This window comes from Sceloporus undulatus, chromosome 3, assembly GCF_019175285.1.
Source record: "Sceloporus undulatus isolate JIND9_A2432 ecotype Alabama chromosome 3, SceUnd_v1.1, whole genome shotgun sequence".
NCBI lineage: Eukaryota > Metazoa > Chordata > Lepidosauria > Squamata > Phrynosomatidae > Sceloporus > Sceloporus undulatus.
This window is the reverse complement of record NC_056524.1, coordinates 195,816,888-195,843,751: the sequence shown is the minus strand read 5'-3', so window position 1 is coordinate 195,843,751 and position 26,864 is coordinate 195,816,888. Positions and strand designations below refer to the sequence as shown.

General features: G+C 38.4%; 1 protein-coding gene across 1 annotated transcript in view; it reads left to right on the top strand.

Annotated features, from left to right (window-relative positions):
• The window catches only part of PLPP4 (phospholipid phosphatase 4), a 122,418-nt gene that overhangs the window by 40,118 nt on the left and 55,436 nt on the right, over nucleotides 1–26,864 (top strand). The window contains 6 exon segments of the mRNA XM_042461048.1: nucleotides 4,167–4,275; nucleotides 16,312–16,403; nucleotides 20,288–20,324; nucleotides 20,327–20,356; nucleotides 21,496–21,532; nucleotides 21,535–21,618. Coding sequence (XP_042316982.1) covers nucleotides 4,167–4,275; nucleotides 16,312–16,403; nucleotides 20,288–20,324; nucleotides 20,327–20,356; nucleotides 21,496–21,532; nucleotides 21,535–21,618 — 389 coding nt within the window.

The window sequence follows — 26,864 nt, the reverse complement described above, 5'->3', positions numbered from 1 at the left end:
GATTTTCATGCCAATTCACCCATACTGCCTTGGGTCCAAGAACTAAACTCTCAACATAGCTGGCCTCTATTGACAAACATGTGACAAATGGCTGCTGTTTCCTTTGGTGGCAGCATCAAATACAGTGGATGGCTTGTGACCTGTCACCTTTGATCACTATTTTATCATAATCTGCCACAACTCACACAGTGATCTTCTGGATACTTCACTGCAGAAGTGTCAAGAATGCCAAATGACCCTCAAAATGGTCCATTACAGTGTCTGACCCAATGGGATCATGGCCATTGTATATGGGGTGAGGCCTTAGATGAAATCTTGACCTCTAATTCAGATGAATATAAAAGCTACTATTAATTTATTTGGGAATTCCACCATTAAAACATATAAAGAAAAGGAATACAGCGTGCCTGTGCCATATGCAGGCTCACCATATGTGGACTCAAGGTCACGTGGATGGCAAGCCCTGGCCATATTAATGATGCATGTGCCTGTGGCACATGGGGCATGTGGCACGCAGGAGCATGCCACCATTAAAATCAGGGAGACTTGAGGTCCCGCAGTATTTCCCTTATGTGGGTATCCGGAACGGATCCCTCACATAAAAGAAGGATCCCTTCTGTACCGGATCAAACCAAGTCCAATTTAGCCTGTTAACAGTGACCGAGCATTTGCCAATGGGGAGCCAAAAAGTCAAAAGCCAATTTTTGTCTTTGCTTCTCAGTGACTGATATACAGAAATAGATTTTCATCTAGTACTGCAAAGGAGTATGTTCACTGTGCCTGATAAATCCTATCCTTTATGAGTTTGTCTGATCAGTTTTAAAGATGTCCATGGTGGCATCTTGAGATAGTGATTTTGACAGTTTAGGTATGCTTTATGTGAATAATACTTTCTTTTGTCTGTTTGGAATCTCTTGTTTTTCTACTTCAGTGGATGATCCTGTGTTCTAATGTTGTATTTCAGTGTGTGTGTGTGTGTGTGTGTGTGTGAGAGAGAGAGAGAGAGAGAGAGAGAGTTCCCTTTCTTCACACCAATAATTTTGCATGTTTCTAACAAGTCTCCTCTTAACCCTTTTTCCGAAGCTAAACAGCCCCAAATATAACCTAACCTAAGGGAATTGTTTCAGTCTCCATTTTGGTTGCCCTTTTTGCTTCTTTTCCAGCTTTACAGTATTTTTTTGCAAGTGAATTTATCAGTACAGTACAGTGGGACCTTGTTATTCTCTGGGGTTTGGTTCCAGGATCCCCCATGGATAACAAAATCTGTGGAAGCTCAAGTCCCATTAAATATAATGGCATAACAAAATGGTGGCCCTTATATCAAATGGCAAAATCAAGGTTTGCTTTTTGGAATTTATACTTTTTTGGAATATTTTCAAGCCGTGGATGCTTGAATCCATGGATAAAAAAATCTGTGGATAAGGAGGCCCAACTGTATTTGATGTATGGTTGCACCATAGAGATGAATAAGAACAACTTTATGACATATCACTTTTTTCCCTTGGACAGAAAAGGGCTATGTTGGCTTTTACAGAAATACTTTTGTTGGAGGTACAAACATGGAAACATGATTGGGGTCTTTCATACCAGTAATAGTATGTTGTTGTTGTTATATGCCTTCTAGTTAATTCCAACTTACGGTGACCCTAAGGCTACTCTATCAAGGGGTTTTCTGGAGCTGAGAGTATGTGACTCACCCAGGATTACCAAGTGGGTTTCCATGGCTGAACAGGGAATCAAACCTGGCCTCCAGAGTCCTAGTCCAATGTTCAAACCACTACAGCACATTGGCTGTCAGTAATAGATTATATCCAAAATCAAGATGTAGTATGAATTACCATGTTAGAAGTAAGTAGATAGGAACAATATACTTTTACAGCATGTCACATTTCTCCCCTAGAATGGGCATTAGCAGTTATTTGCACTGTTTGCATGCCTTTTTAAGAGCCAATATTTAATTTAAAAAGAGTTGTCATTGATTTCATACTATTTTCAGTTCCCATATTACCCTCATTGTTCAAATAGATATATTTTATGTAAAGCTACCAGAGTGTCTTATGGCCACTTGACTCATCACTTATTTATGCTTATGTATTGTGCATGTGATATGTGAAAGCAACATGTACACTTGTCAGTGACACTGGATTAGCTACAGCTTTGTGTAAAAGTTCACTCAATAGCAACCTGTGCAGTTGTTCTTAGTATTCTTAGAAAGAAGTAATGGAAAAGACTAGAAACTCTTTCCTCCTAATCATATAGATACATGTAGAATGTTTGTGACTTTTCAACAGTGAGAAAAATAAACTTTGCACCAGATTGTTCTGTGCCTCTGATGATGTGGAGGAAAACTGTCTCTCATGGTCTCTTCAGTCATGTTGGAGACTTGCGATTCAGGGTTTCTTGATGACTTCAGAAACTTATTCTGGGATTGAGGACTCAAAGTTACTGGCTTCACTAACTTGAAATGTTCTGGACTTTATTATTGTGATAATAAATATATGGTCAGCCATGGAGAAATCTAAGATGCTAGTGACAGACTGAGTTGGATTTCTGGCAGTAAGGAGATCACTGAATTAAGCTTTGTGGGCCTGTTTTTCAAGACGAGAAGAAAGTAGAGTAAATTAAGTAATCAAACCAAATCTGAAAACATATTTGCTCATTTTTTTTGCTCAGGGCAACTGGTACCATTTTGCAGAGTAAGATGGCTGCAGGAGGAGGTGAGTGACAGGACAGAGAGAGTGGAGTTAGTAGCCTATTCCCCTAACCATTTCCCCTGTCCCATCTATCCCTACTCACTTGAAATGGACCAAGTGGTGGTGAGGTACTGAATGACTGACCTTTGCATACACCAAGAAGACAGTTTATAAGCCCCATTAGCTAGTTTGTAGCCTTCAGGTTTAGTGGAAGGAGCTGTCTCATTCCTAGTGCTGAAGTACTGTACAAGATTCAGCCCCATCCTGTAGGGTTGATTCCAATCAAGATTCTGCTGCTACTTGTGTAATATCTGGCTGTTTCAGTGTGGTGCACCCTTCATTCATCAAGGACAGGCCTTTCAGTTTCCAATATTCACCTTTTTCTTGGTTCAGCATCTGTATTCTTTGATTTTCAGTTTTGATGATTGATATGTTATGTATTGTAATATATGTATACCCCCAAGTTTGTATGAGAGCCAATGTGGTGTAGCGGTTTGATGGTTACACTATGATTCTGGAGACAATAGCTCTAATCCCTGCTCAGCTATGGAAACCCACTGGGTGACCTTGGGCAAATCACATGCTCTCAGCCTGAGAGGAAGGCTAAGGCAAACCCCCTCTCCCCTTGAACAAATTTTGCCAAGAAAACCCTGTGAAGAGTTTGCTTTAGGATTGCCATAAGTTGGAAATGACTTGAAGGCACAACAGCAACAACAACAAAGCTTGTATATTGGGACAATTAGATGGAAATGTTCTTAATGCACATACATTAACTATAAGCAGAACTCTAAAAACTGAATTCTGGGACTTGGGCACTGAAAAGGCCTTAGTTGAAGTTAAATTCTGATTGGATATTTCTTAATTTTATTACAGACTTTTGCAATAGCTCTCTCTCTCTTTTTCTCTTTTTCTCTTTTTTCTTTTTCAATGTGATATTGCTACTGCATAAATTTTGCAGAAAGTTGCAGACAGTTCTGTTCTATTGACATGCAGGTCAAATGTTCAGAAGATAAGGTGATTGTTCTTATGATATTTTAGAAGAGGGGGAATAATAACTGTTTTGTCTTCTTTTTTTCCTTGACTAGGAAAAACCTATTAGGAAAGCAGCCTACTGGCTTTTACTTTCTAAACACAATGGCTTGGGTCCAAGCATGCCCTTCTGTCCGTTGCATTGCAAATAGCTTCATACCCTTTTTGGAACCAAATGACAGCAATGGGGTTAGTGGATTTGTATGATAGCTTGCGACTCTGCCCTGAAACTTAATTGGGTCCCTAAAGGTGCTTATCCTTCTGTTTATAGAAGTAAACAGCTTGAGCATGCTTTTAAAATTTATAAGTGCGAATAATAAAACATATAGTTTGTGGGTAGGCCACACTCTCTCAATCTCAGAGGCAGATGAACCAGCACTTCTTTTGAAATCTCTTCCTTGAGGTACATGGTAAAACAATGTGTTCTTTTATTCTTTTGTTTAGCTTTACAGAATTTTTGGACCCATTCCAGAGAATTATTCAGCCAGAAGAAATCTGGCTCTATAAAAACCCTTTGGTAGAATCTGACAACATACCTACACGCCTCATGTTCGTAAGTACTAGAGATTTTATGTCTGATGGATGGCTATGTGAGGCTTATTTGACAATGATGTCTTAGCAAATGTAAAAATGGAGATAGGCATGGCTTAAAAAACAGAATGAAGCATGGTGACACTTACTTAAATTGATAGGCTGCAGCAATGATATAAGCCCAAATGACAGTGTACATGGTGGTGTGTCACAAATATTAGCTTTACTGGAGATGCTGAGAAGGGTCCAAAGAAATTGTCAACATTCCCACAAAGCAATGACAGTTTTTGATATAAAAAGTCAAATGAAGAATAATTGTAAATGATAAGAATTTGAAGCAGAAAAGAGGTAAAAATAGTGATTACAGTATATTAAAGCAGGTGTGGGAATCATAAGGCCCTCCAATATAATTGGATTTCACGTTCCAGAAACCCTGCCAACATAGCCAATAGTGAGGATTACAGGAAATTGCAGTCCATCATCTGGAAGAATACATTTTCCCCATCCCTGCATTGAGGAACCTCAAGTAGGTTCTTGGTAGGTGATATCAATAAATAATCTGGCAAAGTACTGTCCAAGAAAGACTGTTGATGTATTGCCCACCCCTCAAGGATGAGGCATAGTTAACAATGTTCATCAGAGCTATATTGAGTTATAAAATGTTGAACTTTATTATTAGTGTCAAAATTGTACTCATAGTTTTGTTTATTATTGTCATTAATGATTGATAATTACTGGGAAAGCTCTAAGCACAAACAAGTGATATACAGATTTCTAGGAAAGTTTATGAAAGCCTCATTCCCACTATGGTTTAAACTTGATCGTGATTCAGTACGATCTGGTTTAAACCACCATGATTCTTACTTAATCTGAATTGCTGAAGTGATTCAGAAAGGAGGAGACATGGTTTTTAACCCATTTAATCTGCATCAAAAAGATGCTTTTTTTCAGGGTCTTTTGGGCTGAATCGATTTACAGCGTGCCCGCGCCATACGCAGGCGCGCCATACGCAGCCTTGAGCATACGCACTCAAGCCGCGGACGCGGGCAGGGTGGAAGGGGCGGCGCGTCCCATTCAATTGCGCCCCGCGCATTCCTGCACCGCCGTGCCGCTGCGCACGAGCCCCATTGTTTCCAATGGGGCTCGAGCATAGGCGGAATTCGCCTTACGTGGCAGGATCCGGAATGGATCCCCGCATAAGGCAAGGACGGACTGTATTTTTGAATAAATTTATTCAGCCCAAGTGAGCACCAGGTGGATTTGAAATTACTCCTGCCTCTCCATCCAAGCCTGCCTCTCTGTCCTCCTGGTCTGCCTCCCCTAAGTCCGGCCTGCCTTCTCCACCCCTGGCTTCCTTGCCTCTCTGGCCTTCTTTGCCCACAGCCTCCTTCTGGCGCAAAACATAGTGGGAACCACGCTTGCTGCTGAACCAGTTTCTGAACCGAATCCAGGAATTGGTTCAAGCGGTAAGTGGGAATGAGGCCATACATAAGTTAAAGTTGCAAGTTTCGCAAAGGTATAAGACCTGAAATACATGCCTTACGTGCATGGAATTTTTGAACAGTGAAGACAAAATTGTTTACAGTCGGCAAAGGCAACACATGTGATAGATGTGAAGAACTCTGTAAAGTGTTGTTAAATACTCTTGTCACAAGTGCTGATTAACTAACTGAATTATGGGCATAGCCTGGCCTGTAAAGGGTTATAAGATCTGTGGTTCAAATCAGATCTTGCAACATTACTTCATTGGACTATTGCTCCCCAATTCCCTACCCAGCATGTCAATTGTAAAAAAGTAGCTCCTAAAGTGACAATAAATTAAATGAGACTTAAGGCTTTTTGCTGCTATTTCTCACTTTTTATGCTATTTTTTTTACCAGTTTGATTATTTTTAATTGCCACATGTACTTTCTCATCAAAAGAATGATAACAGAAAAACATATACAGTACACTAGATGTGGGCAACACACAAGCAGTGCGCCCCATGCAACCTATTCAGCCCAATTTGCACCATCTGACACCTCTGGTATATACCCAAAGCATACATTTCTCTTTGCACAATCCCCCAGATCCTGTTCATACCTTCCAGATTGCTACAGACCAGCCTAATTGAGAAAGGGAAACAGGATATGTACAATGGGACTTTTGTTGGGTTGATTCTCTAGTGCTTCAGGGGAGGAGGCAGCAGGGAAAAGAGTTGTCCTCTATGCAGTTGGCCACTGCAGATTTCAACAAATTATGAGCCTAGTCTATGTCTAACATTTTACAAGCAGACATTTGTTTTTGCTGTGGGACCTATTGTTCCATTCCTCCTCACATCCCTCAGTCACTCCAAATGTCCTTCCAGACCTCTTAAGCAAAGGAAAGGGAAGTCAATAGACCAGAACTTTTTGTTTTGTTGGCCAACCACCAAAATTTTATATAGCATCCATTCTTTTTCCCAGTTGAGTTGAGAGATGGTTAATCTTTCAATTATGCAAAGTGGTAGTAGGGAAAGCATCAAACTCCTGTACTCCCATGTATTTTAAGCAGATAAATGCTGAAAAATCCATAATACACACCTTATATGGGTTCTTTCCATTTAATAAGAAAAAGTCACTGTCCAGTGATTTTTTTTTTTAAAAAAAGAAAGGAGCACAATTTAACTGTGAAAACTAGTTTGGAAGCATAGCAAATGTTGTTAAATAACACATGTTATTTGTTCATGGATTTTCCATGAAGTTAAAATCATTATTTTGGGCCACACACATGTTATTTGATGATGGATTTTCAAGAAATGTGAAGTGCTTTTCTAGAGGGGTTTGCACAACTAGATATTGTTAGGCTGTCAGGATAGATAAATGAATGCACTTGATTATAAGAAGATCATGCCCTTGAATGCAGCAGCTACTAACCCAGAAGATGCCATTGCATGCAAAGAAAACATTGGCTTGCAATATATCAAGCTGATCTTATCTAGGCTTATCTCATGGATGTTATTTTGGGTAAAGATAAATCTTTATCTTTATATCAGAATATGGAGCAGATTATCTTGGTTCTTGTGACATAGAAAATGTACACAAGTGTAGTTTTGTTTTATACAGTAGCACTGGGATTATATTTGCACATTGGGAATGCCAGTAAAGACGTGCCTACTTTGATATAGTAGCCAGGAATGAAGGTGGCCTTAATGTCACTATTTAGGGTTTCATCCACACTGCAGAATATGGAGAAGTTTAACACACTTTGACTGCCATGACTGTATCCTACTGAAATTTGAGATTTGTAATTTGGCGAGGCACCAGATTCCCCTGACAGACCAGGTTAAATATCTCACCAAACTACAAATCCTAGGATTCCAGAGGATGGAGTCATGACAGTTAAAAGTGATGTCAAACTGCTTTATTCTTGCAGTGTGGATGAGCTGTAGGACAGTTTTTATAGGGTTGGTGCATTTGCTGTAGGAGTTCATAAAGGGGATTTTTCCTCCAGAGCTGTCTTGGTGCATACAATTCTGCTGCTGGAAAACATCAGTGATTAAAATACATAAAGAGAATATCATGTCATAGAAGAGGAAAGAAATAATCAGAAAACAAGACCAGAATCCTGTTGGTGCACAACACTGGTGATCAACTCTTTCCAGGGTCATACAGATGTTAGAGAAGAAGGCAGACCAATCTGACAGCTGCTATTCTTCCAATGCCTTCATGCCAACTGTGGCATTATTCTTCCTACTGCCATCACATACATCAACATAATTATGCTAGCATAGTGCACTAATGAAATTCAACTTTGATGTAGGAAAATAGTTCTTCATTAAGTTTCTTCTCAAAGGTAGCAATGAATAATTTCAACAATATTCTTCCCCCTGCAAAAAAATAATAATAAAAAATCTTTGACAATTACTGCTTTGGAAGGCTTTTGAAATTTGAGGCTTATTCTGGCAAAATTTCTATGTGGGTTTTTTTGTGTATAAAATAGCCTTTCATGTGTGGAATATAATATCAAGGTGCAGAAATACGCACACTAATTCCTGCACAGACAATGCTTTTTTCTGCTAAGAAAATGCTGTTTTGTATGGAAATCACCCATGTCCAAATTTTGTGCAGAACCAATCAGTTTTGGGGACGTGCATATAAAACAACATTATCTGTTCAGGAATTAATATAATTGGTTATATTGGTTGGAACATGATTGGTTGGAAACATTATTTTTCACACAACAAATGCTGTTTTCAGCTAAGAAAATGTTTTCTGTACAAATTAGCCATCTGTGGGCTTTACCCAGATCAAATCCTTAATTGTTTGCAGATTTTTTTTCTGCACAGAAAACAACAATTTCTGCACAGGAATTAATATTCTGCATTGATATATTATTCCCCATGCAAAAAATCCTGTTTTCTTTACATATAATGTACTTTTATGTACAAAACAACCATGTGTGAAATTTGTGTAGAATAAATCCCAAATTGTAAGTTCATAATTCTTGTCACCAGTGTTGCTCAACACTATTAACAAAAATGAATGAATCAATAAATAAATAAATGACAAATTTCCAAATATTTCTGAGCGTTCATTCCATCTGTAGCCTAGTGTGTGACCTCACAGAATTGCTGCTCTTAGCTTCCAGTTCAGATTGGGGTGGTTTTAATTTCCATTGAAACACAACTCAATGTAAAACCATTTAAAAAAGAGAACTATATACAATGCGCCCACGTCATACGCGGGTTTGAGCATATGCTCAAACTTGTTGGAGAGCCGTGTGGGAGCGTGCGGGGCGGCACATCCCATTCACTTGAATGGGGCATGTGCCCGTGGTGCGCCCGTGTCGCCGCGCCACCACCGCATGCATGAGCCCCATTCAAGTGAATGGGGCTCGAGCATACATGTTTTTCGGCTTATGCATGGGGGGAGGTTCTGGAACGGATCCCTCGCATAAGCAAAGGGCGCACTGTATTAATAATTTACATCATGAGAGCTTATTTATTCTGAATACAAAATGCCTAGTAAACTAATCAAATTGGGGAAACTGAACTCAGAATGAACATTTCAGTCAAAAAGGCCTACACCAAGCCAGTAGTAAAGAAAACTGCTTGCAAAAATGCATATGTGAGGCAAATTGGATATAAAATATGCGTATTAGTGGCTTCCCCCCCCCAACTGCATATGAATATTATTAGAATGGATATTTTTTTATCAGAAAATACTGGAGACACGTATCAAGGAGTTCAGTGGATGACTGATTTAATAATGATAAATCCAATGTGTTTTGTTCTGTATAACTTCTCAAAGGTCTTCTTCAGAGGCTACACAAAAAGTAGTTAAAACATTTTTTTTTAAAAAAAAACCTTTGGTTTTTGTTCGCATGTCCAATTCTATTCTTTTTTCCTGTAAATGATGTGATAATTTCAGCTTCAGAAATTTCTTAAATTAAAGTTCAAATAAATATGTACAAGTCATTGTGTACAAATATAATTATGATTTTATACATTGTAAAATTATGCCCAATTATGCATTTATAAAGTGTTGTCTCTTTTTTATTATTTGCAAATTGATGCAGAAACAGGATGGTGCAATCTTTAATACTGTGATAACAAGACTTTGCAGGGTTCTCTACCACTTCTTGTTGCAGCATATCCTGCTATTGGGAATGTGCTGTCATTGCTAACTGCTGAACTCTCCAGCTGCTTGGAAATTAGAGGGTGAATTCTAAAAATAAATGTTGCTACACCCTTGCTACATATTACAGTTAGCAATGATAGCACATTCCCAGTAGCCACCTGTAATTATACTATGGCTGAGATCTATTTCTCCTGATGCAGGATTTCAGCCATAGTATAATTACAGGTGGCCACAAATCTCATGTGAACCTCCTTAGGAATACAAAAATTTGTTCACCACCAAAGATAGCTTCACTCATCCTAATTGCTGTAGAAAGCATTGGCATTAATTATTTTGTGTATGTGTATATGTATAAGTGCATCTGCAAGTGTAAACCCAATTGTATACACAGATGTTTAAAGATGCATGCGCATCTGTGAAGTCAATGCATTCCATGTTGTGTATAGTAAATCCATAGTAAAAACCCTGATAAGGTGTGATCTTGTAATATAGGGAGCTGCTCCAGAATGACTGAGAAACACTATCCACAAAACCAGAACAACTGGGGAGGATTTCAGGAAAGGCCTTAGGTCTGACTGTGTCTTTTGATGAAATAAGTTTTGGGCTTCTGAATTTGGATGTATACTCTGTATCTTGATCCCATCTCAAGCTTGAAGTACTCTTTTCTCTGAAAGTGCCATGAACAAGTTAAAATGATGAATGTGGCTGTATCCCAGCTCTAATGAAGCTTATGAGGCTTGTGATAACAGTGATGGAGTCTCTGGGCAGTGACATACATCAGAGCAGACAAAGCCTCCTGTGTTTCTGTTTACCTGACTTTTGGATTTTTAATCAGACTATGCGCAAGTTAGAATACAGGTGTTGTCAATATTCTCAAACTGAGTTCAGTTAGAAACATTCTCCTCTGCCCTATCAACCTTTAGCATAGAACAAAATGATCACTGGGGCCTGGTACATACCTCCAAGAAGCGGTGTCCAGGTGGCGATTCTAGGGCTAGGGACCGTGCACCAACCACACGGTCCCTAACTCTAGCACAGCATCATGGTAATGGTGGCCTCTTGTCCATACAGGACAAGAATTAAGCAACACACAGCATATAGATGTCGCTGCACATCGCTTATGTTACGAGTGTGCCAATGGCGCACTCGTGACACCTGTGCAGCATCCAATGAAGAACCCGGTTTTTCTGGGTTCTTTTTTTAATTAATATTTTTAAATTTTACAGTTCAAATTATCACACTTTTCTTCATACATATATATGCTTTAACACTTTACCTATTTTATACTAAAAATCACCTCAATGCACCCCTTCCCCAGAGCCAATCCCATCCATATTCTCCAACCAAAATTTTAATTCACCTCGTGAAGGTAATTTTCCATCTTCTTTTCTTAATATTTTTCTTAATATTTTTCCATATTTCATCAAAATAATTTCTTTTCCATAATCCTTTCTTCATTTTCAATTTACATGTTAATTTATCATTAATTGCTATTTGCCAGACTTCTTTATACCAATCCTCCAGTTCCACATTTATTTTCGTTTTCCAACTTCTCGCTATAATTAATCTCACTGCTGTAAGCAAATTTGTTATAAGATTTCTTTCTTCTATTTTCCCATTCTACATCATTATATAGTTTCTTTTTGAGGTGGAAGGATGCTGCACAGTTTGGCGGCAGCAGCATCCCTCCAGAGGATGACCGGCTGCCTCCAGCTCTCCCTTTTGGGCCAGTTTGTTTCATGCCTTTGTTAACAAAGTACAAAACAATGTGATTGTTTTTACAAATTATTTTTCTTTTCTTTTCTTTTCTCATTCTTTTTTAGTGTGGTACTAGAACTAAATGAAAACCTATCAAATCCAATGTGCTGCATAGTTCATATTCTGGCAGCTTTGAGCCAAAACTTATTTTGTATACAGCAGCATATATACAATTCCTTGCTTCTAAGGAAAACACAAATATGATACAGGCATGGTTAATAATTTTCCAGCCATTCTTTTTTGGTGGGGAAGTTTACCAACCACGAGCTTTGGTTTGGATTGATTTGGAAGATGCTTGATACAACTCACATTCAAATCCAAATCATGATTTGGAAATTAAAAATCTTGGTATCTTCCATTGGCTATCAATAAAAATCAACAAACAGGTGTAACATATTTCTGCCCCTAAGACCCAGTTGAAATTTATTGGTAGAGAAATTTACAAGTACACTGTAGGTTCCTACCCCTTTTTTGTTCAATTGACACCAAAGTCACAGAAAGTGCAATAGGATAGTGGGGGATGATGAATGTGGGAAACAGTGACAGAGGTAGAAGGTTGTGTACATCCAGTATTTCATCGCTTCTCGGCCTTTTGGCTAAGATCAAGTGCAGTATTTTCTGAGGAAGCATCCAACAGTAAAACTCCCCAGGTTGCACAAACTCCACAAAAATGTTCCTGTTCTTGGGAGAGAGAACAATCAAAGAATTCTGAACAGAGGAACTGTCCTGCAGTATGTTACTTCAGCATTCTTCCCCCAGATCCCTGAGACTGGGATGCCTTGGTAAAACTGAACATTCTGTATGGAGTTGTCAGTCACAAAATTTCACTCCAAAAATTTCACTCCCCCTCCTTTTTGTTTTCCTTATATGGAGAGCTTGGGGGAAAGTGCATCGGTTATTGCAAATGTACTGTCTAGGTCACTGTGGGGGATACAAACACGCCATTTATAGTATAGGATATACAGAGGAAGGGGCGTGCTTCGCACCCCCCTAACCCTAGTACGTATCCTATACGTACAAGATGGCGGCGCACCTTCTACATGGGCGCGCGCGCCATCTTTACGTTCTGGGACGCAAGAGAGCTCCGCAAGGAGCTTCTTTTGCCGCGCGGGAGTCGCGCGGTTTGGCTGCTGCGGCTCCCGCAGGAGCAAATTGGTGCGGCGGGGGAGCGCCGCAAAGCGGCGGGTTTGTACCCCGCCTATGCCACTGAATCTGAATTTCTATGAAGCTTAAAGTTTTCAGTGTGAAGTCGAAGGCTTTCCTGGCCGGCATTCATGGTTTTTTTTGTGGGTTTTTGGGCTATGTGACCCATGTTCTAGAAGATTTTCTTCCTTCTAGAACATGGCCACATACCCAAAACCCCACAAAAAAAAACTTAATTTTTTCAGTCAACCAGCAGGCCCTGTCTTGATTTGGAAATCTCTCAATCTCTGTGATGATTTGGTTTAGGTTATGGCAAGTCCAAAGCATGCCACCATTGCCAGACAACTACATGCCAGGCAATAACATTGTACATCGGGATCCAAATAAATTCATTTACGTTGAGGCATGCCGTTTCTGCACAAGCCTATAGTTCTTCAGGCCATTTCATATGCCACTCTAGAAACAGGAATATGCATTTTATGGTATTCACTAGGATGAAGCGTGTGACTTGAAAAGCAGGATATAGCATATGGTGAATGAGATATTATTCTATAGCTGCCTTTGGGTTTGTGACATATTTCCACAGATTCCACCCAGCCCTGTTTAGCTAATGTTTGGTCAGTGAGACACTAGCAGCTGAAACAGACATGACAAACATCACATCAGGAAAAAACCAGAAATGTGTGTGAATTTTCAGTCATAACAAGTTAACAGTGGACAATACAGACAGTCCTACACAAGGACTGTATTCCTGGGAATTAGTTAACACAATCCCAGCACAAACCCGGGACCCAGGACTGGCTCCTGCTCTTACTTTCTGCACTATAACCCTGACTGGGAAATCCCCAGGCTCAGCATCTGATACATTTCTGATACAAAATCTGATACAGAAATCTGATACAGAAATGGGGGTGCCTAGCTGCACCCATGTGGCCAGGTACTCTGTTTCCATATCAGTGCAGTGGCTTCTCAGTCAGATCGGATGCACGGCAAGATAAGAAGCATGGGGACAGTGTATGTAAATAGCCAAGGTTTGCTGCAGAGTTTCAGGAAACTTTGCTACAAACCAGGTGTTATATTACCCTGGGGTTATGATTGTTTACTCTGGCATCACACCAGATTCACTGGATCTGCATTTGGTCTGGCAGGACTGGGCCTGATCCTGCCTCTAGAGTTTTGGCCTACATTATCTGAACTAGACAACTCAAAGCCGGGTGAAACACGGGCCTTTGGGTCTGACAAACATCCCCTAGCATTGGAACAATGTGATTCTGAGCACTAAATGTTTCCTGATTTTGGAAGAAAATAAATCATGCAGAGAGGTTTTCTAGTCATCTTTTTTAGTTAGTAACATGTAGTTTGTTACTATGAGCTGTCCACACCACCCCTAAGGGGTGGCCTGCAGCTGCCTCAGGTTCATGGATTGGGCCCACAGCAACCGCACAGCGCAGCCACAATATGGCCTTTCCAGGGTACAAAAAAGAGCCACAAAAAATGGCTCCTTTTTGCACGCTGAAAAGGGTGCGATAGCTGTGACACTGCAGCTTGAAGGCACTCCTTTGGAACTGCGTCATGTGGCTGCAGTGGCCAGAGGAGTGCTGTGATGCTGCGTTCATGTGGAGTGGTGCGTGGTAACATGGTGCTCTGGGGCGGACTTGGGGTGTGTGTCTGTGGACACAAAAAACCCAACTCTACCCCAGGCCAGTCTTACTTACGAAAATTGAAGTGTTATTGGGAAAAGATGTAGCATAGCAAAAGCATTTAAATTTGTATACCACTTGATACTGAACTAAGTAGTCTCTAAGTGGTTTACAGTGTGTAAGCTAATGGCCCCCAGCAAGCTGGCTACTCATTTAGTGACCTACAGAAGGATGCAAGGCTGGGATCAAGCTCACATCTTTGTGGTGTGAATGGCTTCGGTACCAGCATTTAACCATGTGCCATCAGATGCAGATTCAAGGATACAAAATTTTCTATGAACAGGTAATCCAGTGGAAAGCAAAAAAGTGTGACTAATCTTTGTGACTAGCAAAATCTAATTTCTTTGTTCCAGCTTACAGCCCCTATGGCAAACTATCACAGGGGTTTCTTGGGAGGACTTCTTCAGAGAGGGAATTTACTATTATTTCCATCTGAGCTAGCGAGAGAATATTACTTGCCCTAAGTGAGATATTGTGGTCTTCAGTGTCCTAGTCCAACACCCAAACCACTACATAATGCTGGCTCTTTAGACCATTATGTGCAATCAAGTTTATAGGAGTTGCTGCTCTAGAGGATAGGACCTAAGCTCTTAGATATTCAAATGACAAGAAGGGAGATTCCAACCTAAACAGGAAGAAGATCTTCATGATGGCAAGAGCTAGTCAACAGTTCAATGGAATACCTCTACAGATGGTGGATTTCCTTCATTGCAAGTTTTGAACAGCGGTTTTAGATTTGTGCCTCTCAGGGGCAGTTTAGTGATGGTTCCTGCTGTGGAAATGGAGTTGAACCAGATTGTCTGTGTGGGTTCTTTTCAGCTCCATGATTCTGTGAGTGTGGCAGATTTCCACCCTATAAAGTAAGTGGAAACATGCATTACACAGGACTGTGGAAGAAATGAGTTTGATAGAATCTGGATCATATGATTTTCTGATATGCTGACTTCAGTGGATTCCAAAGAACCAGTGTGCATTTTCAGTGCCTAACTCAATTGTTGCTAAACTCATTTTAAATTCTGATCATACATTTAAAAAATATAAGTTTTTTTCCAATAATTAATGAAATAATTTTATAGAGGTTTAGAATTTGGGAGTGCAAATCAGTGCAATGTCATATTAAATTGGACTCACCACTAGAACTCTAGACTGCTTTGCAAACTTGGAATAATAATAATAATAATAATAATAATAATAATACTAATAATAATAATAAAATCTTTTTTTTTATACCTCTTTTCCTAGAAACTCAAAGTGGGTTCACAGGCTAATACAGATGTACAACACATCGTATTACAGCATCATATACAATAAAAAAACATCCACTAGGAACTTGTATAAAAAACATCCTATAAAAACATATTGAAAGCTCACAATCTCACATCTTCAATCTCGAGGTTGAACTTGTAGGGAACATGTTCTGAAATGGAACCTCTTGGTGAGCGGGAAGGGGAGCAGGACAGTCCATTTTTGTGTACACATGTATGACAATCATGTGCACACAAAAGATTCCATATGCATCCAGGGTTTACAAAAAGCTTTGACAATTTCTAAGAAACTATAAAATTGATGACCTGTAGCTTTGTAACACCACCTTTTTTAGAGCTCGTTTATATTTTCACAGGTAGCAAATCTTTAAATATGCCACTAGGTGATTAGCAGTTAGGATTCAGAATTAAGTCTCTAATTTGTTCCCTTCCCTCAAAATATATTTGCTCTTTGGTGGTGGATAGTGATCATGCAACCTTGCTTAGAGTTTGGGAGTTCATCTCAATGAAGCTAACTGGAAATGGTTAATTCCATGAGACTGATGGAGAGAAGGCTGAATGATGAGTGATCCTTTTGTTATCTCTCTCATAGGCCATTTCCTTCCTGACACCTCTGGTGTCATTTTTGTGGTGAAAAATCATCCGGCGTACAGACAGGACTGAAATTAAAAGAAGCTTTCTTAGGTAAATTGAGAATCATCTTGATTTTTTAAAAGTAAGAAAATGGAAAGTGTTTGCTTCCAAGAGTGTGGGAGACATCTGAAATCTTTCTTTGGGAAACAAAGGTATTAAATGTTCATGGAGCCTTGAAAATAAAATAAAAAAATTACAGATTCTTGAATATCACTGCAAAGGAGTTTTTCTTCCTGAAAATCCATGTACTCTGAAGTCAGCAAGAAATACAGATTGAGTAGTAAGAAGCAAGCAAAGGTGAGAAGAGGGGGTGTGAAAGTTGTCTGGCATAGAAGATTTTTTGAACAGCATTCTTTCCATGGGGAATGTGTGTTTTCTGCTGAGATGTTAAAGTAAAAAACAAAAAAATAAAACCTTTTACAGTACTTGTAAAGCTTACTAAACTTTCTAAAACTGAGTATCACGCAGATTCTTTTGGCTGGATGCCACCAGTGGTATAGGGCATGTCCTTTCAAGTTTTTACTTCTCTTCTTCCTTTGATGTTTTACACTGATATGCTTAATAGAGTATTTCAAGTGTACAAAGTGTCTCACGTATGTTATCTTAATATCCTTACAACAACACCCACAAAGTAGACAAGTATTTGTTGTCTCCATATTGCTGATAGAGACCCGGGAGTAGTAGTTTGGCTAAAAACCAGTTGGGGTCAAAGCTGACAAAACATTTGGGTGTTTGTAGACTGAGCAGAGGTGTGCTTTCTCCCACCATTTTAGGGAAGGTGTTTCCTCCATTTGGTCCAAGAGGCACTAGTGCCCAGATAATCCACAAGATTAGCATTGCACAAACATTTTTAAAGTAAACTGTAGAGTAGCCTTTAGCTCTTCATTGGATCATTGCAGTGGGCATTGTCTCTTTTCACTATTGTGAACTACCTTGAGTCCCAAAGGATATACAATAACAAAGTTCCTGTATTGCAATACTATGGTCCTTATTTCTAGATTGGATTTCCCACCAGGCAGTTACTTTAAATAAGCCATTCCTGTGCTTGCTAATTCATCTAAATGGTATCATATCCAGTGTGGCCCTTATGGTGTTTTGTGACTGAGGTGTACTTCAACTTTCCAGGGCTTCCTAGGCTTGTAATCTTAGCTGCTATGTCATGCCCCTTTTATCTCTCCCTTCTGTTCTCCCATGCCTGGTGCCAACACCACCTCCAATTTCAGCATTCATATATATTGCAAAACTTCTCATATTATTTCTTACCAAATCTTCATACCTTGCCAAACTGACATCACACTTGGTACATTGTCATCATATGCTTCCAACTTAAGCTATCCCCAGTTGTGTTCTTTGAAGTGAAATGGAATGAAATGACTGCTGGGGTTCAAGAGCTCCAATTCTACAAAAGAATCATGGCAACTTGCTGGTCATGCAGTTTCTAGTTTCAGTTCCTGGTGATATTTTTCACACTGTTTAAACACTGTTAAAGCATTCCTCTGGTTTTTTCGTTGTTGTGTTGTGGTTGTTGCTGGTAGTTGGCATATTCCTGTAACCTCTAACCTTTTGTGGCTTGTAGTTCTCATAAAATTGCAGCAAGTTCTGAATCTCTGTTTGGAATGGGACTATTCAACCTAATCAAAAGGGTTTTAAAAATCCTTGCCATAGTCTACATAGGAAAGCATCCACAAGCATAGTTTTTGCTTCGGAGGCTGTCCAGCATTTTTCTGCTGAACCAAGAAACAGGTGAGTATATAATGTTATACATTTAATTACACCTTCAATTACTTTAAAGTCCTGGTTCTACAACTGTCTTGGATTTCTAGTGAATTCTCTGAGAGGGAAGTACATCTCACAGAAGCTTCACCCTTTTCTAGAAAAACATAAAAAAATTATGCTGATAACCCAATGGTTCTTTTTGCCACACTATTGTTTTTGAACAGTTGTTCAGAAAGAGATATTAGCCTGTTGGGTTCTCTTTAGTAGTGAAGGGTCAGAAATACTTTTCTTTGAATTCCACTGTACAAGCAGGACTTTATTTTTTAGTGATTAATTTGGTGTTGAAACACAAATTCCATTGCAACACTGTGATGAGCCAAGACACCACACATATTTTTTCAAACAGTTATGGGATACTAGGGAAATGGTGATCTTTACATTGATGAGCAGCAGATAATAAAGCACACTGAATGAAAAAAAAAAATCTTGGTATAGTATAAGATTCATAGATCATTAGAATTGGAAGAGACCTCAAGGGCTATCGAGTCCAATCCCCTGACATGCAGGAATACAGAAAGAAGCAAAGCTCCCGACAGATGGCCATCTCGCCTCTGTTTTAAAAATCTCCAAAGTTATTTCATATATACATGTTCTCTTAAAATAATCAGGTAAAAACTAATAATTAGATTTAAAAACACAGTACAAGAAGTCAGAAAGTAATTCTTATTGAAACAATCTGTCTCAGAATGTTGCAGAATGTTTTCATTCTGCCTATTGGATTTGCTCTTAATCTGGGAGGACATCCTTTTCAGTCCCAGTGAGCACATCTGGTGTCAGCTGGAGAGCCAAGGGCTGTACACACATGTACAAACATACATTTACTTACACAGATTGCATGTATGAATACACAACTTTTCTTCAAACACAAATCAGCAAAAATACAAGCAAGGTGGAGACATGTATGTACCCATCCCATCCACATATACATTTCTGTACACTCTCAACCCTTGGGTTGAAAATGCCTCATGGGGACCAACAAAAGACTCCTCTTCTACTTTACAAGGAAACCAGAGTATCAGCATTTGTCAGCTACCTGTAGAAGTTTCTGCATGGCAATGAACTGAGTAGTGAGAAGTGGAGATAGATGGAAGCATGTCTTTGGTCAGAGCTGGCGATTTTTGGTATCTCTTTGGATGCAGGCAGTGGCTTGTGAGATGATTCTAATTAGCAGAGTTTTTCCATTGGGATCAGTGCTTTATCTTTGGTTGTTGGCATGCTGGGGATTGTTCTTTTCTGTTCATATGGTTCTATTGTCAAGGAGCAGGACTGCCATTTGCCATTGTAATTTCCTATGAGTGATGCAGCTTTTTAATCATTAGCAGAGTTATGGGCTTCACAACTAAAAAAGAGAGAGACAGAGGAAAGACTAGTGACTGAAGGGAGAAGCTGAGTGAAGGAATATGTTTGGTGCTGTGTGTGTGTGTGTGTGTGTGTGAGAGAGGAGAGAGAGAGAGAGAGAGAGATCAAGAGCAAAGGAGATAGAGAATGGGTGTGAAGGGGAGCGATAGGGGAGAAAATGAATGAGCAATGGAGAAAGATAAGAGAGAGAGAGAGTCTGAAACGAAGAGCAGAGAGAGATTGAGTGAGGTTGAGGGGAGCTTGAATATAGGAGAAAGAAGGAGTGAGTCTGAAAAAGGAGAGGGAGACTGAATGACAGCATAAATAAAAGGAAACCGATTTAGTAAAGCAGAGAAGGAGAGATGGGCTGTGTGAGTTAGGGGACGTGTAGGTGTGAATGAGGAAAAAGAGAGAAGGATTGGTGAATTAAGGAGGGAGAAAAAAAAGGAAGAGGGAGGAAAAGGCTAGGGGAATGAAAAGAATAGGCAAGAGGAAATGAGATGGTGAACTTCACACTGAGATATCCTGTTTTAAATTGGTATCCTGGAGACATGAGATTATTCTGATCAAAGCCTAAATCTTTTGAAAATCATTCCTCTACCCAGTAGCTTGCCTTTCTAGTGCAACGTGTTCCTGCTTTGGGAGAGCGATGAATGTGATGACAGCATACATCCCTTGCAAATTTGGGACATTTTTGTGCTGCATGCATAGTGTGATTACCCATGCATTTGTCCCTAACTGAATGGCAGTCCACGTGTGGCAAAATTAAAAATGTGGAAATGCATCACTTATGGTTTTTTACACTCTTGTTTGTTTTTTAGCTGTTTCCTTGGCACTTGCTTGAATGGAGTCTGCACAAAAACACTATTTAATTAATAGTTGGGGAGTAAGTCCTGTAATAATTATGGTTTTTTTGGCTTGAACGTCATTTATTGTTGGATACTAATATACACCAATGATGGCTGTGTGAAAAGAGGCAAACAAGGGTAGTTTATACAGATGTAAAATGCTAGATATTAATGATATGCAGCACTGTTTCTAAAAAAATATTGTAATAAAAGGATGATGAGATCAATGTCTTCTTTTAACAGTTTTGCTTTTCTGTTAGCTCTGTTTAGTTAACATGGACTCAAATACATCTGCAAATATGGCAGTTCTGTAGAGACATCTGTGACATCAGTTTTCCTTTCTGATAGTTCATTGGGCACATACAGTAACTAGTGTTTTAAACAAAGGAAACTATAAAAACCAATCAGTCAGTTTCATAACCTCTCACATAAAATCTGGACCAAGACTCAGTTTAATTTGCAATAACTTTTTATATTCAATACAAATTGTTGTGACCTCCCCACTTGCTTAACATGTGCCTTGCCTCTCCATTCTCATGTCTGTACATTTAAACAACACACTTGCTGTTAAATATAAATTGTTGTTTACCATCTCCTTTCCGTCCTTCTAAATCTTTGATGGTGTGGGTGTGTGTACTAATACAGTGTTTAGTCATTTTTTTTTTGTGCTTTGCTTTACGCAGCATAAGTTCTTTCAAGTCAGCTCTGAAGTAAAAGAATGAGCTGAAATATCATTGTCTGCTTCCCATGCCTAAAATTTTTAATCAGTGTTTTTTTCATCACACACCTTCTATTTTCCACCACATATCTGGCCAATGGATATTCTTATACAGGTGGTACTGAATAATCACTTTAATCAACGTGGTGATTGATGTGGACATTCCAGTCTGCAAGATTTGAGTGACAGTCCATGACATTTCCAGAAAAGAAATAAACAGTTGTAACCAATCAGCTTGAAGAAGCACTGCCCCTAGGCTTTTAGAATTCTTAACTGTGTTTTTAAAAAGAACAAAATTGGCTGAAGCGTTGTATATAAAACTACTAATTGCTTTCAGTGGCACAAATCCAACAGAAACATGGAGGAAATGAGCACCTCATCATAAATGACAGTTCAGTGTTCACTTGAGGTTTTATTAAACAGCTGCCCTTTCCTTTTCAATATCCTGGTATTTTTTTTCCAGACATCGTCCTGTTTCTTTTACCGCTGCTTTCCAGATGGAATATGAACTCTGAAATGCATGCACAGGTGACCAGAGTGGTGTTGTCAGAAGGCAGGAAAAGCTTTCCTAGCATCCACTCTTCCTGTAAGTCATTCAAATGCAACACAGTGCTTTTTCTTTTATTATTATTATTAACTTATTTTAAGCGCTGTAAATTTACACAGCGCTGTACATACAATCTTTTAGTTAGACGGTTCCCTGCCCTCAGGCTTACAATCTAAGAAGACACGACACAAAAGGAGAAGGGGAGTGGTGGTGGGGAAGGGATAGGTCCAGCAGTTCTCCACCTCGAGGCCTGGACCAAGGCAGATGGACTGGAGGAAGTGCTTGAGTTCTTAATCAATGGTTAAAAGGAGGCTTCTGGGGTCAGAGAGGGGACTAGCCTCTGGGAATGCTTTCTAAAAATATAGTCTTTAATCAGTTTTAAACGGTAGGAAGTGCGTGTAGGTGTGCATGGGGGGGAAGAAGGTTCCAGGAGAAGGGGCAGCAAGCGAGAAGGGCGAATTCGGGAGGAGGCAGTTGTAGTCCTACACTGTGACAGGAGACCTTGATACAAGAGCGGAGGGTGCGAGTAGGAATGTAAGGAGAGAAAAGGTCAGATAAGTAAGAGGGGCCAATCCATGAAGGGCTTTGAAAAACAATAAAAAGCTTGTACCGGATGCGGGAGGGGAGGGAGGGCCAATGAAGGGAGGATAAAAGAGGTGAAACATGTCAAGCGGCGAGCAGATGTGACAATAGGGCAGCTGAATACTGCACGAGAGATTAAGGATGGAGGTGTGAAAGAGGAAGCCTTGTCAGAAGGAGATACAATCAGTCGTGGAACACTAGGCTGGTAGCAGAGTCTTGGCAGTAGAGAGGCTGAGAGGAATGGACGGATCTTGCAATGTTGTGGAGAAAGATTACAGGCCTGGCGGTGGGCCTGGATCTGGGGATAAATGACAGAGAGAGTAAAAATGAAGCCCAAGACTGCGGGCTTGATGAAACCGGTTGAACTAGGAGTGTTGTCGACAGAGAAACGGAAGGAATGTGAAGGGTGGGTTAGGTGGAAAGACCAGAAGATCAGTCTTGCCATGTTGAGCTTCAAGTGTGAAGCCGCATTACACTGAGAGATGGCAGTCAGACAAGAAGAAACTTGCTGTTCAAGCCCGTCGAAAAGGGTCAGGGGTGGGAGAGCTACGCTGAGTGTCGTCGTGTACAGATGATAGGAGAAACAAAGAACTGATGAGTTTACCTGGGACAGTGTATCTAGAGAGAACAGAAGGGGGACCCAAGACAGAGCCTGGGAACTCCAAGATAGGGGAGCAGGGATGAAGTCTGACCACCCGTGACCACTGCAAAAGATCTATCTGACAAGTAAGATTTAAACCAGTCGAGAGCAGAGTCGGACGAACCAAGGTCAAGATTTTCTTGCCTATATATTGTCATCCCTTTCCTCTTGTGAGCCAGGATTATTTGAAGTAGAAAGAAATCTGCAGTGATTAAAGCGATTTCATGGCTAAAAGTGGGGAGAATTGTAGTTGGAAACATTTTGCTGGAATAAAATCTTTATTAAGTTTTACTAATCACGATATACAAATAAATTTTATAAATATATATATGCTTGACTTCATTTTATTTGTTTCACTTCCTTGTCTTCAACAGAATTTCTTTGGGTTCTTCTGAATCCAATGTTTCTTGCCAGTTTCCAATACAATAATAGAAAGAATGAAAAGTAAATACCAAAATTAACATCCATCAATCTCTTTCCTTCTAATTTACTCTACCTGTATTCTCCACAATCTATTTTCATAAACATCTCTTAACTTGATCTCCTTCTACATATTTTCACAATCTGGTCTTCACATATCCCACATTTATTTAGTATTTACCGCAAACAGCCTTTGTCTAAACACCATCTTTTTCTCTAGGAATGTTGTTATTTGTGTCCATTCATTTTCAACCTATCTCTTTCTTATCCCTCTAAACACATGAGGTATATCAAGTTTCCTTATCATTTAATTCCATAGCATTCATCTCCTCAGTTTTCCTGATTTCCAGTATTTAGCATAATCAATCTCGCTAATGTTATCATATATAGGAAGATTCTCCACAATCTATCTCATCTTTTCTTTAAAAAAAAAAGTCATATTAGTAAATATATTTGGTTCTCTTATAAACTTATTCCAAAATTTGTTGTATTATACAATGTATCTCATCCCAATATTTCTTTCACCTTTTCACACTTCCACCACATAGTTACCATGATCCTTTTTCTTTTGACAGTTCCAGCATTTATCTGATTCCAATTTCAACATTTTTTTTAATCTGGCAGGTGTATATACATCTATTGCTTATCTTCAAAAAGTTTTCCTTTAAATCTTGACATTTTGTAAAGGATTTTGTTCTGGACAAGCTTTTCCCCAAAGCTTCTAAAGGTTTTTCATGTCCGAAATCTTTAGCCCAATCTACCATATACTGTTTTATGGGCTCTTTTCTCCAGTCCTTTCTCTAAACAACTTATAAAACTTAGATATTTTTTCCTTTCCTCCTCCATTATAATCTCATCTATCTCTGTTTTTTCAATTCTATTCCCTGTTTCATATCCTCCTTAAATCTAGTATACATTTGAAATAACTATACCAATTAATTTCAATCTTTTCTTTAATAGTTCCTCTTGTTTTCATATTATCTCTTTCTTTTCATTTACTTTACTATATCTTTATACCTCAACCAGTTATCATTATCTCCATCTACTCGCAAATGCTTCTTGTGTTGATACCCAGCCTGGTAATTATAATAGACTTTGTTTTTATCACTTCCATGTTTCCATTAACGCTCTTCTTATTGGATTGTTATAAAAATCCTTATTTATATCAGCTTTACTGTACCATAAATACGCATGCCATCCCATAACGTAAGTTCTGCTCCTTCCAGTTTCAAGACATTTTTTTTCAGCTGTATTCCAGTCTTGAATCCGAGGCATGTCACAAGCCTATTATTAATTTGACACGCCATATCACAACCTCCCTTTCTTTCTTTCTTTGATTATTCCATCTTATCCTTGCCTTACCCCATTCCAAATAAATTTTCTAAATTCAAGTTCCATTGGTCCCAGATATTATTTTTTACATAGATTGGCAAGTTGGTAAAAAGAAATAATTATTTTGGTATAATATTCATTTTTATAGCATATATTTGCCTAAGATAGATAAATTAACTGCCCATCTATGCAATTTCCTTTTAATCTTTTCCCAGGTGACTTATAGTTATTATCAAACACAGGTTCAGTTATTATTTGAAATCCATATTCCTAAATACTTTTACTTTGTTCAGTACTTCACATCCAGTTTTTGCTTCAATATTTCTTTCTCCTTTCCATTTAGATTTTTGCTATAATCACGGATTTCCCTTTATTATATTAATTTTAAAAATCCAGATAAATTACCGTACCATTTTCAGTTCATGCATCAATATTCAATATTATTTATAGGGTTTTCCAAAATCAGGGCTCAAGGCTATCACGCGTATGCTTGCACCTTCACTTCACTTCCCTTTATTTTAATTCCTCTTTTTCTTTGATTACTTCTAATCTTATTTATCAAAAAAATTCCAAGACCAAGTGAATAACAGAGGAGACAGCGGACATCCTTGTTCTTGTCCCCCTTTCTACTTTAAATTCTTCCGTTAACTCTCCATTGATTTTTTCAATCGTGCAGCTTGATCTTTATAAAATTCTTTAACATTATTCACAAAATTATCTCCCATATCCATAGCTAGCTTCCAAAATATTTAACAAGAAATTCCAATTTATTACTGTCGAACGCTTTTTCGGCATCGACGAACAACAGGAGCTGCTTCCTTTCATTATGCATATTATAATAATCCAGAGTATTAATTATGGTCCTACTATTATTTCTAATCTGCTTCCTGGCAAGAAAACGTTTGTTCCTTTCCTATTTTCTCTTTTAATTTATCTTTAGTCTGGCTTGCCCACACAAAAGCAAATATTTTTATAATCAACATTCATTAAAGCTAATAGGTCGATAATGCTTATTACTTGTTTCATCTTTACCTTCTTTAGGGACTAAAGAAATTATAGTTTTCCCCAGGAGTCAGGTTTTCCTTCTTTGTAATTTTGGTTATATACTAATCTCATATGTTCAATCAGTTCATTCCAAATGTTTTATAATACATCGCTTGTAAGTCCGTCTTTCCCTTGGAGATTATGGTTTTTTAAATTTTTAATGCTGTTTTCAATTCATCCATTGTAATTTCCTTATTCAATATTTCTTTTGATCCTTATTTAATTTTAAGCTCATTATATCTATTTATTATTTCTTTAATTGTGCTTCCTGTATTTGTTTTTCTTTTCTTCCCTCAAAACAGATTCTTAAAAAAACGTTAACAAATGCTTTTTTTAATTTTCCCTTGGTTTTATTATATCATCATTTTGCTTGATCTTAGTAATCATTTTTTCTTTTCTCGTTCATTCCCTAGCCTATTTGCATCCATTACTAATTTTTATTTGCATTTCAAATTGATTTGCCTTATTTCCTTCAATCTCTCTTGCTATCTCTTCTGTTATTTTTTTTGTCAATTGTTCTTTTAGAATTCTATTTCTTTACTAATTTCTTATTTCCCTTAGATCCTTTGTAACTCTTGTTCCTTAGTTCTCAGTTTCTTTCTAATTTTCTTCCTCTAATTGTCTTTTCTTCTTTTCTCCTTAATTCTATTGTTCTTTGTATAAATAAGCCTCTAGCGAATGCTTTGCTAGCGGTCCCATACCACTTTCATCCTATCTCCTTATCAACATTTTCCCTTTAAAAAACATTTCTAATTCTTTTTAAGTTTTGTTTACAAACTCTTTGATCTCCAAAATTTCCTCGCATAGTCTCCATCCTATATTTCTTTTCTGCTAATATCCAGTTCTAATTCTATTCATATTATGGTCGGGACAATATTCTTGGCCATATTTCCATCTTTTAATTCTTGTATTATTTGCCTTGTTATCTAAAACATATCAATCTTGAGAGGGATTATAGACATCAGAAAAAAAGGTTTATAGCCTTCTTTATCTCCATAAACATTGCCGTCCACACATCAATCAAAAATTAAAATTCTTTCTTTTGCATCAAAAAAAATACTTTTTGGGAGAATCCCTTGATTCTTTTTTATTTTTTTTCTTCGGTGATTTCCTATCTCTCTGCGGTTTTTCAACACCATTAAAATCCCCCATCATGATTAGATTATTATTATCCAAATCTCTAATAACTTTGCCAATTCTTTAAAAAAAACATTCTTCTTCTCCAACGGACCATATACATTTTAAATACATATTTAGTATTATCCAA